At 41.2% G+C, this 16,408-nt stretch overlaps 1 protein-coding gene across 1 annotated transcript; it reads right to left on the bottom strand.

Moving 5' to 3' along the window:
* Positions 1–5,662: 5,662 nt before the first annotated feature.
* Positions 5,663–11,030, bottom strand: Tm4sf20 (transmembrane 4 L six family member 20; the record flags this gene model as incomplete). The annotated part of the gene is made up of 3 exons (XM_051154539.1): positions 5,663–6,120; positions 6,427–6,578; positions 10,959–11,030. Coding segments are annotated over 3 exons (504 nt in total), but the record flags the coding sequence as incomplete, so codon positions are not given.
* Between the last annotated feature and the right edge of the window lie 5,378 nt (positions 11,031–16,408).

Raw genomic sequence — 16,408 nt, 5'->3', positions numbered from 1 at the left:
TATACATATAGTTTTATAAAATAATAGACTTCAAATATCTATAAGACCCCAAATATAACTATGTGCTTTGTATATATTGGTTAATTTTATCATAATAGTCAGTTCAATGTTAATATTTCATTTGTAGTTCATATAAAATTTAAAAATACATTTTAGGGTTCTTAATTCTTTGATGTTGAAATATTATGGGGAAAGTTCAACAGCAAATGGGTAATAAATGTGCTGCATATTATGTCTCTTGATCCAAATTTAACCTCAGGAAACTCAGACAAATAAAGGACTGACTCACTAAATTTTTTTTTGAAAGACACACCAATGAGTAAATAAGTACATGTCTTAAAGTTCCATATCTCTCTTATTATTGTCATATTATCAACTTCCCGTTATGAAATCTACTTAAATATTACAGATAACATTGCTCAAGATGGAGTGCAGTCCAAACAAACAGTAAGTGTAAAGTTTTAGATATTAATGTTTTTGACTTTAAAAGCACACCCCTTTTCAGTTTACAAGTATATTCTGCCATTCTATTCCATGCAAGATACAATGCCTTGGCTCAGTGTATCCATATTTCACATCAGACTTACTTCTTAGGCACTAATTTTTTTTTTCAGTGAACAGACACTGTGAAAGTATTGTAACGCTTGTGTGTCAGGTGCATTGAAGAGTGGCAGACGAACGATGAACCACTAGACATTGTGGCCATCAAAGTCTGCCACTATTTGATCACATAGATACCTTCTCATGGTGACACAAAATGAGACTTCATAAAAGAAGGTAATTTGAAGGCCTCTTTAAGTAGTTTGTGTTAGAATATAGAAGAATACTTACTCTATTTCCCTATAAGTTTTGTTAGTTTATTACTTGACTGATTTATCAGTGGTATACCTGTGTATGTATGCATATGTGTGTGTGTACATATGATAAAATATTGAATTTGTATTTTTTCAATCTATAGTTTTAAGGAAATTTTGAATGCTTGGGAACAAACCTGTGAGTGAGGAGTATGTGCTCTAATCTTTCTTCCAAAGAATATACTGAGGTTTTGTGCAAATCATGCAATAAGTGTGTGAACGTATAATTTTACTTACTGTAAACTTCCACGGACATCATGAGCTACCACGCATGTTCTTTTCCTATCTTTTCTTCCACTGTAGACATTAAGTTAAACAATACGTGGCTTTGGTTTTTAAAAAAGTAGACAGAATTTTAAGAGAAAGTAGAATAATGGATTAAAGGCAGCCAAACCTGGGAATAACTCAGTTTGACTTCTTATCAGTGTTTGATACAACAGGAGATCTTATATACATGGGTGCCTACCATATCATGTTCAGACATTTATGATAAAGTATAAACATACACATTATAAAAAAAAAGATTTATTTTAAAAAGTCAACCCTTATAAAAGTATGTATCCTTTTTCTTACTGTAATATTTGCTTGTTAACACTCTAAATCTCATAAAAATTAAACATAAGTAAAGCTGCATTTTAGGAGCCTTTAATATTCAAAAGAATATTTTTTCAAGAGCAGGTAGAATTCAGCTAGGTTCAGTATTCTTTACACATCATCAGTTGTCTTTGTACAAAGAGGTTGAGGGAAGACCTAAGATTTAGGGAGATTTCACCCTGCTGTTCTTGCTTGTCCATTAACCCAGGAGGAGGGCTCTTTCTTTCACTTAGATTATGTGACGTTGGTAAATTAAATGTGTAACTTCTTTTGCTGAGCAGGCATGGAAAAGATTACATGGAAGTTCTGGAAGTAAAAGGAGCTCCTGGGCGATGAGTACAGAAACTGCTGTTTTCCCTGTGACTGTTACAGTGACCTGAACATTCTTAGATAGAATGGCCTACATTGGTTAGGCAAAAGTTGCTAATTACCCAGGGGTGGGGCGGGGCATAGGAGTAGGTATTAAGAACAAATTCAACCTTACTCACGATAGTCAGGAAATAGTTTGTAGATGCTTGAGCAAACGCAGATTGGAATTTCAGTAAGCAGAGAACAAAAAAAGATTCTGGGACCTAGAGCATCAAAAGATAGCTAGGGCTGATAGTATCAAAGCAGCAAGAGTAACAGGCAGCACCACGCTACTTCTGGCACTTGCCGTGCTTCTTCTGGAAATATTTTAGAAGCATTTTCTGTTTTAAAGAATTGACAGATTAAGGGCAGTAGTCCGGGAGTGAATAAAGCACCCTAAGTAATGAGGACTGTAAGTTGGCAAGATGATTTAACAGGTAAAGGTGCTGCAGTCAGTCTCTGGGGCTGGAGTTTTAAAGAGCGAACTGACTCCTAGCAGTTTTCTTCTGACTTCCATGAGCACTGTGGTGGCACCCACACATTATAAGCAAGAAACATTGGAAGCAGGCGGTGGTGGTGCAAACCTTTAATCCCAGTACTGGGGAGGCAGAGGTAGACAGATCTCTGAATTCGAAGCCAGCCTGATCGAGAACAGCCAAGGTTACACAGAGAAACCCTGTCTCAAAACAAAACAAAACAAAAACCCAAAAGCCAAAAAAGAAAAGAAGAAACATTGGCCTTTACTGTAAGGTGGAAAGGTGCATGTTCACATGTATACAAACAAGCATTTGCTAGTTTGGATACCAGATCAAAGATTGAATGCCTTCAAAAGATGACAACTTCAGGTGGCCTGTGGGCTTTAGGTATTCAAGTTGTAGCATCAGTGTCTGTAAGACTAAAGAGCATAGAAATAATCTGCCAGCTATTTCCACCAATGGTGTTACTGTCAAAGATCGTTTCTTTTTGAAACTTATCTTTTTTTCTGACTGAGCAGAAATGTGGACTCATGTCACCTCTTTCCAGGATGAGAAAAGTCTTAAGTTCTATCTCAGATTTTGTCTGTGTGCATATATATATATATATATATACACACACACACTATATATATATATATGTCTGATTAGCTCACACAGGTACAGTAAGCTGGCATTCGTTTTATCTGTTTTTATTTCATGCCTGTTGGCAGGTTAATATTAATTTAGTAAGCTCTTCACTAATGTCTGGGTGCTGAAGATGCTGTTCATTCAGCAGGCCAATCCCTTCCCTACTTTGTATCAGGTACCATGCTATGCACTGATTACCCCAGGAGAAAATAAAATGTATGTGTCCTTGCACCCATGGAGTTTCTGATTTGGTGTAGGACAGTACACTATAGCAGTGTAAGAATCACACACAGAAGGAAGTGCTAGCATCAGGACCAGAGAGATGGCTTAATAGTTAAGAGCATGGCTGCTCTGCCTTAAAACCCAGGTTCAATTCCCAGCTCCTACATGATGGCTCACAATCCTCTGCAATCTTAGTCCTGGAAACTTGATAGCCCTCTCTAGCATTGCACACATATAATGCACAGACAAGTACCCAAGCAAAACATACATATACATAAATTACAAAGGAAAGAAAATGCTAACAGTGTTGTGCTAAACTCTACAGAGTTGTGCTACTTAGTGTTTGTCAGCTTGATCTTGCCTGATGCTAGAACCACTAGGGAGATGGGCCTGTGGAATGCTAACACCACTGTGCTAAATTCCACAGAGCAGTTGTGGTTACTGTTGTCATCTTGTCCAAAGCTAGAACCACTAGGGAGATGGGCCTGTGGGGAATCATCCTGATTGTGTTAAGTAGTGTGGGAAGACTTTTCTTAATTGTAGGCGTTAGGACACCTACCCCCACCTTCCCACCCCCAGCCTTCAGCACACTCCTCTGGATTGTATAAAATGGGAGAGAGACCTAAGCACCAACAAGCATTCATCATCCGCCTCTTGACTGGATGCAATGTGACCAGCTGCTTCACAAGCTCCTGCTGCCTTGACCTCTGCTATGATGGACTGTGCCTTCAACTGTGTGCCAAAATAAATCCTCCTTTAAGTTGGTTGCTTTTGTCAGGATATTTTCATCACATCAACAGGAAAAGAATCTGAGACAGAGGGCAAAAAGAATCCTACTTGTCGGTTTGACAGTCATTGTCACATTCTTTAATAGTCACGATGTGCTGAAGGATGAAAAAGACTTAGCCAGAGGTAAGCCACATGGGGGTAGGAGTGGGACTTGGATGGGACAGCATGGTTCCTGATCTTTTAAGTTCTGTGGTAGATAAACAAAAAGATTTTTAAAAAAGACCTTCATGTTTCAGGAGAATTCACTGGCTCTGGTGATTACTGACTTGGTTAGTTGTGATCATGCTCACAGGTAGACTATTAAGTATATCCTGAAGCTAAGTCTTCAGTGTTAATGGGTATGTAGGGAGGGGATAGTTTAGGGAGACTGTCTTAGTACAGTTTAGTCTAGAAAAGGGCTCTCAAGTTCTTGATACACTAATGTATTTGGACAGTTATTACACAGTATTGCAGTTACATTCCAGGACTTTTTGTGTTTTATTTTTAAGATTTATTCTTATTGTATGTGTCAGAGTGTTTTGCCTACCATGTAAGTGCATGTGAACCTGGTACCAAAAAGACCAGAATAAAGTACTGGACCCCCTGGACTTTGGATTATAGACAGTTGTGAGCCACCATGTACATACTGGGAGTTGAACTTAGGTTCTCTGCCACAGCAGCAACTGTTCCTAAATCCTGAGCATCTATCCAGTTCACTTGAGAAAACACTTTCTCAGCTGTACTTATTTGTACTGGCATGTGACAGTTGCCCTGCAGTCTTGAAGAGGGTACTGGCTCCCTGGAAGCTGGAGTTACAGGTTGCTGTGACATGCCAATGTGGGTGCTGGGAATCAAAGTCCAAATCTTCACAGGAACAGTGAGTGCTTAGCCAATGAGCCATCTCTCTATCCCACTTTATAAAGCCCAGTAAAACTGAGAGAAAATTGAATATTAGCAGGAGTGCTAACATTCAGAAATTATAAATTTTGTTTTCCCTGTTTTATAACATTTTAATGCAGTAAATATATTTTTGTTACCTGTCTTTTAAAGGTCAGCATAACATAGATAGAAACCAACTTCTAAACAGCTGATTTTCCTCATGAAAAGATACAAACATAAGAAAATAGAGTATTGCCAAGTGCCCATCAGCTAAATACAACATTTTTCTGTCACATCAGGTTTTGGAGTAAAGTATTTTTAGAAATGTGGCCTACCTCCTTAAACATATAATACATATTTTTTAAAGATTGATTTATTATTATGTATACAGTATTTCACCTGCATGTCAGAAGAGGGCACCAGATCACATTATAGATGGCTAGGAGCCACCATGTGATGGCTGGGAATTGAGCTCAGGCCCTTACGAAGAGCAGACAGTGCTCTTAACCTCTCAGCCATTTCTCCAGCGCCAATAGATATTTCTTAAACTAAGATCATCACAGTATCATGGGGTCTACCAAATGTTTTTCTCAACACACAGGACAAAAAGAAATAAAAAAAGCTTCTCTACACCTCTCTGCAGTATCAACCACTGATGACTTTGTTTTTTTCTGAGTGGAGATGTATTGCATGTGCACTATGCTTTGTATGTGAAAGGTTCATTTGTTGATTTTTGTTTTCAACACAGAGTTTTTCTATGTAGCCCTGGCTGTCCTGGAACTTGCTGTGTAGACAAGGCTGGCCACCAGCCAGCCTCTGCTTCTGAGTGCTGGAATTAAATGGATGCGCCACCACCACCCAGCTTAATAGGTTTTGTTTTGGGGGGGGGGGGGGTTGTTTGTTTGCTTGTTTTTTAAAGTTGCTTTAGAGATGATTCCCAAAACAACTTTTTGCATTAAAATGACTCAGTATTCCAGAAGATGCTTCATTATTGGACTTACAAAAACATATATTTTAAATGCAATTTTCTAATTATTCAAAGTACTGAGACTCTAGCTTATTACCCTTTAAACTATACAATTTGACCCCTTCGCCTAGAAACACCACACAGACAGCCAAGGAAACCAATGAGAATCTGACTGAGCCCAAACAGGACTTCAAGGATCCCAACAAGCAGGAGGCTCAGAAACACTGAGAAGTGGAAAATCCTGTGTCTGTCCTCTTCAGAGTTGGAGTTGAGTATCTTCCAGTTACTGCCCATGCTATTGGTAGTGGTGGTCTTTAACACAGTGGGAGAAGCACAAGTTTCATTGAAGAACCACTGCAGATTGAAGGATTCAGGACCAAAGTTACTAGAGGAAAAAAGGAGAAGGGTTAAATGTGCCTATTAAGAAAATAAAAGCCTCAGTATACTAAAACCCAGCAGAAACCACAGCTAAGATCTCGTTTTCTGAGCACTTGTGCACAGCTCTAATGCTTAAAACCCATACTCACAGCATTCAGGATATGGCAGCCCCTCCACTCCTTTGTGAAACGTTACCTATTGGTATTAATTTACAAGTCCCTAGGAATGCCCCAGTAGTTAGAACAGAGAAAAGCTTGCATTGTGCACAATGGTTAGCTACAGCTATGTGAGAGAGTGACAAAATGCTACTCACCTCAAGTTTTTCAGTGAAAATTCACAAGTGACAGTATTATTGGCCAGAGTGTTACAAATGAGAGGCCCTTCCAAGAGAGCCTTCACTGATACCAGCATGCAATACACAGCACCAATGATAGTGATTATACTTAACAGTGATGAAAGAAACATCTGGAAAACAAAGCAGGGACATTTGTACATGTCATTGTATGTCCATCTGTTTCAGGTTATACAGCAGCAGTGTGTAGCACTTACAGTTTTAGTCAGCTACTAACCGTAGTTCTCCAGTCCACCTATGGCCCTAGATTTTTTTTCTCATTTGTAGGTATATACATGTGCATGTGCATGGTATTTGTACATGTTTTTGTAAGTATGTTCTGCACATGCATGTGTGTTCATGTGTGTGTGTATGAGTGGTGTAAACTACAGGTTGCTATTAGGTGTCTTTCCTTATCACTTCATTCTCCACCTTGTTTTTAGAGAGTATCTGTCACTGAACCTGGAGCTCAACCCTTCTGCTAAGCTGGCTGGACCATGGGCTCTACCTTTCTGCCCCTGTAACACTGGGGTTATAGGCAGTTACCACTGTACCCAACTTTGGTGTGATCGAAACTGAGATCCATATGCTTGTCTGTCAGATACTTTCCTGACATATCTGGACATATCTCCCTAGCCCTGTGTGGTCCTGAGTCTCGAGACTGCAGTTTCTTATGCATGGATTTATGGATTTATGAAAGAGGCAGGGAACAAAGTCCACCATTGATTGTTGCCAAAATATAGTTACACTTATTAACATCTCTGAAAAATCTCAACTTCCATATTCCTAGGCTTTACCCGTCCCTTCTGGCCACTAAACTCTGGTCCCTCCTTCCTATTGTATATAGTTCTAACTACATTGAATCTCCACTAGATCTTAACCACCTAAGTTCTGATTTCTGGCCTCTTGGTTCCCAACTCTTCCATCTGTCTTTGGTTGATGCTGTAAGCGGTCAGTGGCCAGCATCCTGAAGGAATCAATCGGCTGCGGCATCGAGAGCAGGACTGTTCAGCTCTGCACACTGAAGTGGACATTTTGCTATGAGGGGGGGCGGCCTTCAAGGCAGGGTGGGATGAATCAGGATCCCTGGTCTCCACCCATCAGATGCCGCTGTCACTTCCTTCTCCCAGTCACAGTGTGACAACTAAAAGCTGTCTCAACAGTGCCACATGCCCTTTTGGGGTAGTTGAGAATACCGTGTTGGAGGGAAAGCTTGTGTCTTTCATGATTCGGAGTCACACAAATAATGGGTGGAATTTGGCATTAAAAAATGGGAATTAATTGAAATCTGAATAAATTAATAAAATTTTTTAAAAATTTAAAAGAAGAAAAGAAAAACGGAAATTAATGTTGGATGTGGTTTTTTGCCCCCCAAAAATAATGTTTGTGTTTCACAAAGTTGTTAGTGATTGTGATTATTTCAAAAGCAAAAATGAAATGAGAACACTTTGCCTCTCATTAGCTCCTGGAGGATAGTGTGCTGTGTGTGCTTCAGACCCTTGATGAATAGGCAGGTATGTTGAAGACCATGTGACTCCACATGCATCATCTCACATAATCCTTAAGAGAGATCTATTGGTGTTCTCTTTATGGAGAAGAGAAAACTAGAAAGGAGGCTGACAGCTCAATATGAAATTCATCTAAGTACTGGTGCTCTGGTTCTTGCCACTTTGTGTCCTTAGATGAAAGCACACAGTAATGGGAGTTTGGGCCAGCTGTAAATCCTGGTTTTCCAACACCACTGTGACTTGTACAAGCTACCGAATTTACTCATTAAGAAGTGCTGCTCTTAGCTCTGACTTGTCACTGCTAAGAGGCCTTGCTATACGCGATTTTAGGCTTCGGTATTTGAGGAGTCATTCAAATGATTCAGCAAAATTTATCATATTGAGAAACAGAATGGGAAGGAAGCAAAGAACTGTTAAATGGAAAATAGCTGAAACAGGAAACCCTGGCGTTACAATGTACACTAACACCTGGTGCCCCCTTCCTTTCCTGCCAAGAAGAGTGGGGAATTTTATACCACCTCAGTCTTATCTGGACCCAGAAGGCACCAACTGTAACTTGAACACCTGGCTGCCAGCAAGTGAAAAGCGTTGATTGCTAAGGAGGTTTTATGACAGTGATAATAAGCAGGCCAACACTACTGCTAATGGCATGAGTAGTATTAAAAATTGCCTCTGTGCCACCCCCTCTTTGCCACCAGCAGCCCTTGAAGATCCTCAAATCTATGGTTTTGTTGAAGTATGACTGAATTATTTTCAAGGTTGGTGTGAGCAAAATGGCCTGCTAACTTAAAGCCAGTACCTACATGGAAAGTGCCTCTGTGGAGGGCTGGAAAGGTGGCTCAGTGATTAAGGGCTCATCCCTTCAGGGGACTCAAGTTCAATTCCCAGCATCCACAGTTCCACATCCTGACACTCCAGCTCCAGAGCATACATTGCCCCCTTCTGTCCCCAGTACATATTCACACAGACACAACATAATTGAAAAATAAAACCAAGAGGATCATTTTTCCTGAAAGGGCATGTGCAAAAAAAAAAAAAAAAATGTTAATAGAAACTAGTTTTGAGAAAAGTTCAAGTGTTCAGCTAGTTTCCAGGTTCAGAGAATCAGAAGCAAACCAGAATGTCTTGAGAATTTGCATCACACAGAAGCAAGGTCAAGCCCAACTGCATTAAGGTATGCTAGTTTAGGAACAAAAGTGACAGGCAGTAGAAACCAAAAACTAAGACCTATTGAGTACTTAACAAAGTAGTAGGACAAAGGCTAAAACTACCATGCTTCAAGTGATTATTGTAACTCTGGATAAACAATGCCAAAAGCAGGCTCTGTTTTAAAACAAAAACAAAGACGAAGGGGGTTGGAGAGATGGCTCAGAGGTTAAAAGCACTGACTGCTCTTCCAGAGGTCCTGAGTTCAACTCTCAGCAACCACATGGTGGCTCACAGCCATCTATAATGAGATCTGGTGCCCTCTTCTGGTGTGCAGGTGCACATTCAGGCAAAATACTGTATAATCAAAAAATAAATCTTAACAAAACTATTTTCTGGGGCTGGAGACATGGCTCAGCAGTTAAGAGTAATTGCTGGCCAGGTAGTGGTGGCACACACCTTTAATCCCAGCACTCTGGATGCAGAGGCAGGTGAATCGCTGTGAGTTTGAGGCCAGCCTGGTCTACAAAGCCAGTCCAGGATAGTCAAGGTTACACAGAAACCCTGTCTCAAAAAACCAAAATAATAATAACAACAACAACAACAACAACCATGTAATTGCTGTTCTTCCAAATGACCCAGACTCAATCCCCAGCACTCACAGGTCAGCTCACAGCCTTCTGTAACTCCAGTTCTAGGGGATCAAACACCCTCTTCTGGCTCCCACAGGCATCGGCAAATGCAGGCAAAACACCCAATATACATAAAATAATTAAACTTTTAAAATCACAACCTATTTTCTATGGACATTATTCCCTTCCAGCCAGTGGTTCTTACCCCACCCCACATTGGAATCACAAGGTACTTCTGAAGAATGACACACACAGAATTTTGGGGAATACTCAGGTGCTTGCATTTTTTTAAATCTCCCTTGGTTTGTGTGTGTGTGTGTTCCTATCTGATTGGGAACCACTGATTTAAAACCTTTATGCTAAGTTCAGCCCCATGTACTGATTATGGGTACTTGTCATTGGTCTACCCCTACCTTAGAGAAGTAGACCCTCAGTGTCCTGTTCTTGGTGTAAATAGTATAAAGGCTGTGAAATTGGGAGTCTGGTGGCCTTAGAAAATACTGTGCTGCCCTGGTGAATTATTTTTTGGTTTTTGCTCCCCCCGCCCCACCCTCTCTCTCTCTCTCTCTCTCTCTCTCTCTCTCTCTCTCTCTCTCTCTCTCTCTCTCTCTCTCTCTCTCTCATCATCATCATCAGTATTTGGTCAATAACAAGAGTTGCCAGATTATGGCACATGCCTTTAATCCTCAGGGGACAGAAGCAGATGGATCCCTGCAAGTTCAATCTGACCTAATTAAGAGCAATTAACCTAGCAACTAACCTTTCCATACACACAAAATAAATAAATAACACCACCCAAAAAACCCTGAGGGCTCATGTGCCCTAAGTAATTTATTTACAACTCAAAACAAGTATTTTAGTATGAAATGGATTACAGTTCTGGATGTGGCATAAACTCTCACTTGAAAAACTTCTGGTTCTTTAGGTGACTGACCTAAAAGTTAAGAGAAGGACTGAAGGCTAGCTAAAAACTTAAAATAAAAAAAAAAAAGAAAGAAAGAAAGAAAAAGAAAAACAAACCAACATAAACTATCTTCTCACTCTTTCCGTGACCATAGGCAACCTCAACAGCATAGATCCAAGGCCGCGGCCCAGGAGGGCCTGATGACTCAGGGTGGTTTTGCTCAGCAGTCATTGGCTGCTAACGACTTCCGCCCAAGCCCACTGCTCATACTCAGCAGTCATTGGCTGCTAATGACTTCCGCCCAAGCCCACAGCTCACACTCACCCCAGTCTTGTTATTGCAGCATGCTCTTTTTCTCGCTGACAAGGACATTGCTGTTGATGGGATAGCCTGGAACAAACGTTACAGGAAAGATGAGTGTTATCTCTTCTTATCAGATGAAAACTCAGTCCTCACCACCTTCCATTTATTGCCCCTTGGGAGAATTCAGTGCTCGGGAGAATCTGGCAACATCCCTGTGTTGTGAACCTTATCACCATTTTCGGCCATAAAGATTGACAGCAGCTGGGAAGATTGACAGCAGCTGGGAAGCTTTTTGGCTACTTTCCTGTTGACTCGAGTCAGCCACAGCCTCCTGAATTTTAAAAAGAGTAGGATGACTTATTTATGTATGAGTTTGGGAAGAATCTTAAAGAGTTGGTCCTGTCACCCCAAATTTCCCTTTTCTCTCTCTCCACTCCCTCCACCTCTCTCTCCCCTGTTACCTCTCCCCTCCCTCGAGTTTCTGTAACTAGCAGTCATATCTAAGTTCCGGTAAATAAGCCAATTTGGGAAGAAGGAAATTAACAGGTTTTTTTGTTTGTTTGTTTGTTTTGTTTTCTTGGTTGGTTTGGTTTGGTTTTGCCTGTGACAGGGACAAATTCACCACCACTCCCAGTTGCTTCGCTTTCGACACTCCAAGCCACCATCATCTTGCCAGTGTTCTCAAGCCTATGACTGCTGGGTCCCCATGCTCTTCCGGCTCCTGTAGCCTTAAAATGTACCCACCATACTTTACACTGATGTTTAGAGGACTTCGGGTTTTTTGTTTGTGGTTGGTTGGTTTGTTTGAGACAAGTTCTTGCTATGTATAGCATTGGCTGGCCTTGAACTCACTTAATATAGACCAGGCTGGCCTCAAACTCACAGAGATCTACCTGTCTGTGCCTCCCAAGTGATGGAATTAAAAAGCAGGCAAAAGTTTAGTGTATATTGCATTCTATACTGCTGAGGAGAGCTGTGAATGGTACCACATTCTTAAGAGTTAGTTTTCTATTTTTAAAAAGAACTCGGCATCAGCTGTGACTGGAAACTCTTCACTAGGAGTTTTGTATCATTAAAGGACAGGCTGCCAGTTGCCTCCTTCTACTTGTCAATTTTCAGCTGTGAAGGGCATTTGCCAGCTCAGCCCAGGTGCCCTCAAATAGTTCCCCAGCTGCCCTGCTTTGCTAACATAGCAGGCGCTGTAGCTACAGACCAGGTGTTTGTTGGGACTTGACATGTTTTGAGTTGTGCCCCCCCAACACTGGTGTATGCCCTATCCCCCTCGCCCACTGTCTAAACAGGTGGAGCAAATGTGAGGAGCCTGCCTGAGAAAGTCAGAGAGTTCAGAGCCAAGCTAGACACGGGGTCTCTAAACCACTGCCCTGCATTGACTGATGGCTTAAAATTCACAAAGCTACTCTTTCTTGTCTCCTGGAACCCCATCACCCTTGCTCATGTCAACCCCCCTCTTAATTGTCCCTTTCCTCATTCTCTTCTGAAGCCACGACTTCCTGATTTTTCTAGAACAGATTCATGGCTCTAACAAAGCAGCTTTCCCAACATACGTCACCCCATCTAATCAATCACACACTGACTCAATGTCACTTTGCATTGTGGCCAAGCTTTGTTTATACCGTCCCAACTCAGAAGCCTCACATACATATGGCCTGCCCAGCTACCCCTGTGCAAAGCTGAAAGCCCAGAAAGAAAGGGAAAGAAGTCTTTGTCATCATTTATACACTAAGCTTTTTTGGTCATTCCCAGAAGACACTGCTTTCTGAGCTCACATAACAAATCAAGTAGAACAGGAACTGGTGAGTATGCACTCCCCATCCTTGTCACTTCATTTTTATAAATAAAGTTTTTTTGGAACCCTATCTCATTTGCATATTATCTGTTGCTACTTTTGCATTAAAATAGTAGGGGTTGATTGTTCCTAAGCATATTTGAATTCATGAGGTTTTGTGAAATTCAGTCTTGCTTCTCTTGGATTTAGAAATAATTACCATTCATTTTCTTGGCAGGAACCCATGTTTTCCCCCCTAGTTTTAGAAATTGTACAGCTTTATAAAGGAAGCACACAAGAGACTTAGTTAAAAACTATGATAGGAATCAAACTATGGGAAACCCTCTAGGCTCTTGAACTTGAGAGCAGCACGCAACGCCATAGCTCAGCATGAACACAGAAGCTCTGTTTTGTAAAGGTTTTGCAGGCAATCTTCTAGTCTGTTCGACTTACAGCCATTTGTTTTGCATTAAGATTTTAATAACTGGCTTTGACAAATTACCCCTATGTAATGAGTAAAATCAATAAAGAGAATGATTAAGACCAGGCTTATAATTAACTTTATATAAGGTAAAAGAGCTTTTCTGTTTATAGTTTTCAAGGAACATTTATATTGACGTTCCCCTGGCCCTTAGTAGATAATGTCAAAGATAATTAACTACATTGTGTTTTACTTGGTTACAGTTTCAGAAGATAAGAACCTTGACCTGTGATTGGTGTTGGTGAACTAAATGATTTCACAAAGTAATCAGTAATGAGCCCCAGAGTTTGTGGTATATGCCATGTCCTGTAAAGTTCCCCATTTCTAAAGGGATCCCAACATGAAATGTAGCAACTGCCCAACGGTTCAGACACTTAGTGAATTCTTTCTTGCAAACTGTCCTGCAGAAGGCAGAGTCTTAACAGATGTCGTGAAGAACAGAGTTCCCCTTGGAAAAGATGTGCTTCTACCTTTATGGGGAGCCAAGGGTCATGAGCGTATGCTTGCCTCGGGAGCACTGCTGTTAGCCACCTGTTTGCTTCTGGGCTAAGCTCCCTCATGAGGGTCTGCCTATGAAGAGCATCAGGCTTTCCCATGAGTTCGATGCTTTACTGATTTTTCATTATTATTTATTGAGGGAAGCAAGATAGACTTAGCTGTGGTACAAGGAGTCCAGATTGTCTGAAGTGTTCCGTGAGTGTGGAGACCTTTCTATGACTCAGCTTCCTGGTTCTTACACTTCATGGATTTTATCTTTGACCTCTGTAGGCCAGAGGCAGGGATTGAAGATTATGATATTTAATGAGCTTTGGCATTAGATAAATCTAGAATTGGATTTAATACCTATTGTGTGACCTGGCTAACATTCTCAGCCTTCTGGTTTTTTTTCTAGTCTACAAAGTACAAGTGATAACTTCAGCTAAGACTAGGCAGCATGTAAGCTAAATTAAACATCCCAGAATCCTCTCTTTTCATTCTTGGTCTGTCTGGTCTCTCCTCTGGCTCCTTGCTTTCAAAAAAAAAAAAAAAAGCACCAGAGATGTAAGCGGGTGTCATCACTACCCTTTGCTCTTTAATACTCGTAGAAAATCTTAGAAATACTTTCTTGTGTTTTGGGGCAATACTAGTTCATATTAAGATATAGCTGAGTTTTTCTGACCAGCCTGTCTCACCCAGGGCACTGCTGGGAGCTGTGCAGAAGGTGCCTGGAACAGATGCATTCTGCAGGCTTCTGACTCTGCTTACACCAGGTGCAGAGGAGGCCAGCCCTGCTCAACTGCCAGGGAGTCTCCCAGAGGACAGGGTGCAGGCGTAGCGCCTTGCTCTTGCTTTACGCTGGTCAGCCTGCAATAGAGCTGGCCTGGTGGTTCAAAAAGGTTGCCCAGATTTTGCAAAAGCTTTACCTGAGGCTGTGTCTGCCTGAAGCAGAAGGCCAGATCACTCCTAGTGGCAAAGGAAAAGAAGCCACCCACCTGTGGGCAAGGCTTCTTGAATGGCTTTGCATTGCCAGATAGGCTCAAATCCAGGGTGTCGGCCAAAGGGCACAGTTTTCTATACTATGACCTTATAGGTTTTGTTGCTTAGGGGTTTTGTTTGTTTTGTTGGCTGTTTTGAGTTATTTTGGCTGGCTGGTTGGTTGGTTGGCTGGCTGCCTGGCTGGCTGGCTGGGTTTTTAGAGACCCAGTGTCATTATTATAGCTCAGGTGACTTAAGACTTAAAATCTTCTGACCTCACTTTTTTCAGTGGTATGACTCCACGTATATGTCACCATATTCAGTGCTAAGAATGTTTTTATGTAAGCATAAGGAGAAAGCTAGTAGTAGTAAACTCGTCTTCACTAGGAATTAGTGACCCATAGGTGGGAGAGATGGCTCAGGGATTAAGAGCATGCACTGCTTCTGTGAAGAACCCAGGTTTGGTTCTCAGCACACACATCAGGAGGCTCACAACCACCTGTAACTCCAGCTCAAGGGGACCTTATGCCCTCTTGTGGCCTCCACAGGCACTACACTTATGTTCACAAACCCACATCACACACAGTGTGTGCGTGTATACATTATATACACACACACATATATATTAAATATATGTGTGCATATATATACACATAATCTATATTTTGCATAAGTCATATATATTATATAATATACAATAGATATTATACATATACATAATATACAATACACACACACACACAAATATAGTGATTTAAAGCTGGGTTTGTTCGTCCACTCATATAACCACAATAAGATCCCAGGTGTGTGTAAAGAAGGAGGGGAAAAGTGAAATGAGGCAAGGGGTAAGCCACTTCCTCCAATCATTAGATCCAAGTAGAGAACTCCTCTTTTATGTTCTGAGTTTTTAAGGAGTTATTTCTATGTGTAATTATCTGCAAGACCCTTGTAATGTCAACGTTTATAGCTCTCTCTCTCTCTCTCTCTCTCTCTCTCTCTCTCTCTCTCTCTCTCTCTCTCCTCTCTCTCTCGCACCATGACCAAGGAAACTTGGGAAGGCGAATGGTTTGTATCGCTTAGACATCACTGAAAAAGTCAGGGCAGGAATGAAGCACAGCATGAAGGATGGTTGTGCTTGTCTTGCTCTTATGGGATGTCAGCCTGCTTCTTATACAACTAGAGGACCATACCACAATCAGCTGAATGCTGCCATTATCTGTCATAGTCAAAAAATCCCCTCCAGGACGTGCCTGCACAAAGCAGTCAGTCGTTTACAGAGGCATATTCTCAAGCACAGAGTCTTCTGCCCCACGTATGTCTAGGTTTGGGTCTTAATCAACAAAAAACCAACCCACATACATGTAAGCAAATGGATGGCTAAATATGAGAGTAAGTAAATCGGTAAAATGCCTCAGTTCCCATGAGGGTGCACCCCAACATCCAAGTACTACAACGGACCTGTTGGCATAATGTCTTGTACCGTTTGTGCTTCAAATGCTAGCTTCTACTCCACTATGCTGGCTCAATCGTTTATTCTAAGTATCTCCCTGCAAGTTTGTGTAAAACATGCCACATTTATTCTCTGTGTTGCCAAAAGGCCAACCTAGCCGTGCCTGACAAACAAGAACAGGGTTGAAATCCAGGTCCAGTGAGGGCAGACAGAGAAAGACAGGAAGAACAGGTGCACTCGGAGAGGGGACGCAAAACCTAGAAGAGTGAAATGGACCTAGTAGATATGATAAATACAAA

This window comes from Acomys russatus, chromosome 12, assembly GCF_903995435.1.
Source record: "Acomys russatus chromosome 12, mAcoRus1.1, whole genome shotgun sequence".
Lineage (NCBI taxonomy): Eukaryota > Metazoa > Chordata > Mammalia > Rodentia > Muridae > Acomys > Acomys russatus.
Note: the sequence above shows the minus strand (reverse complement) of the source record. Positions and strands in the feature narration are given on the sequence as shown.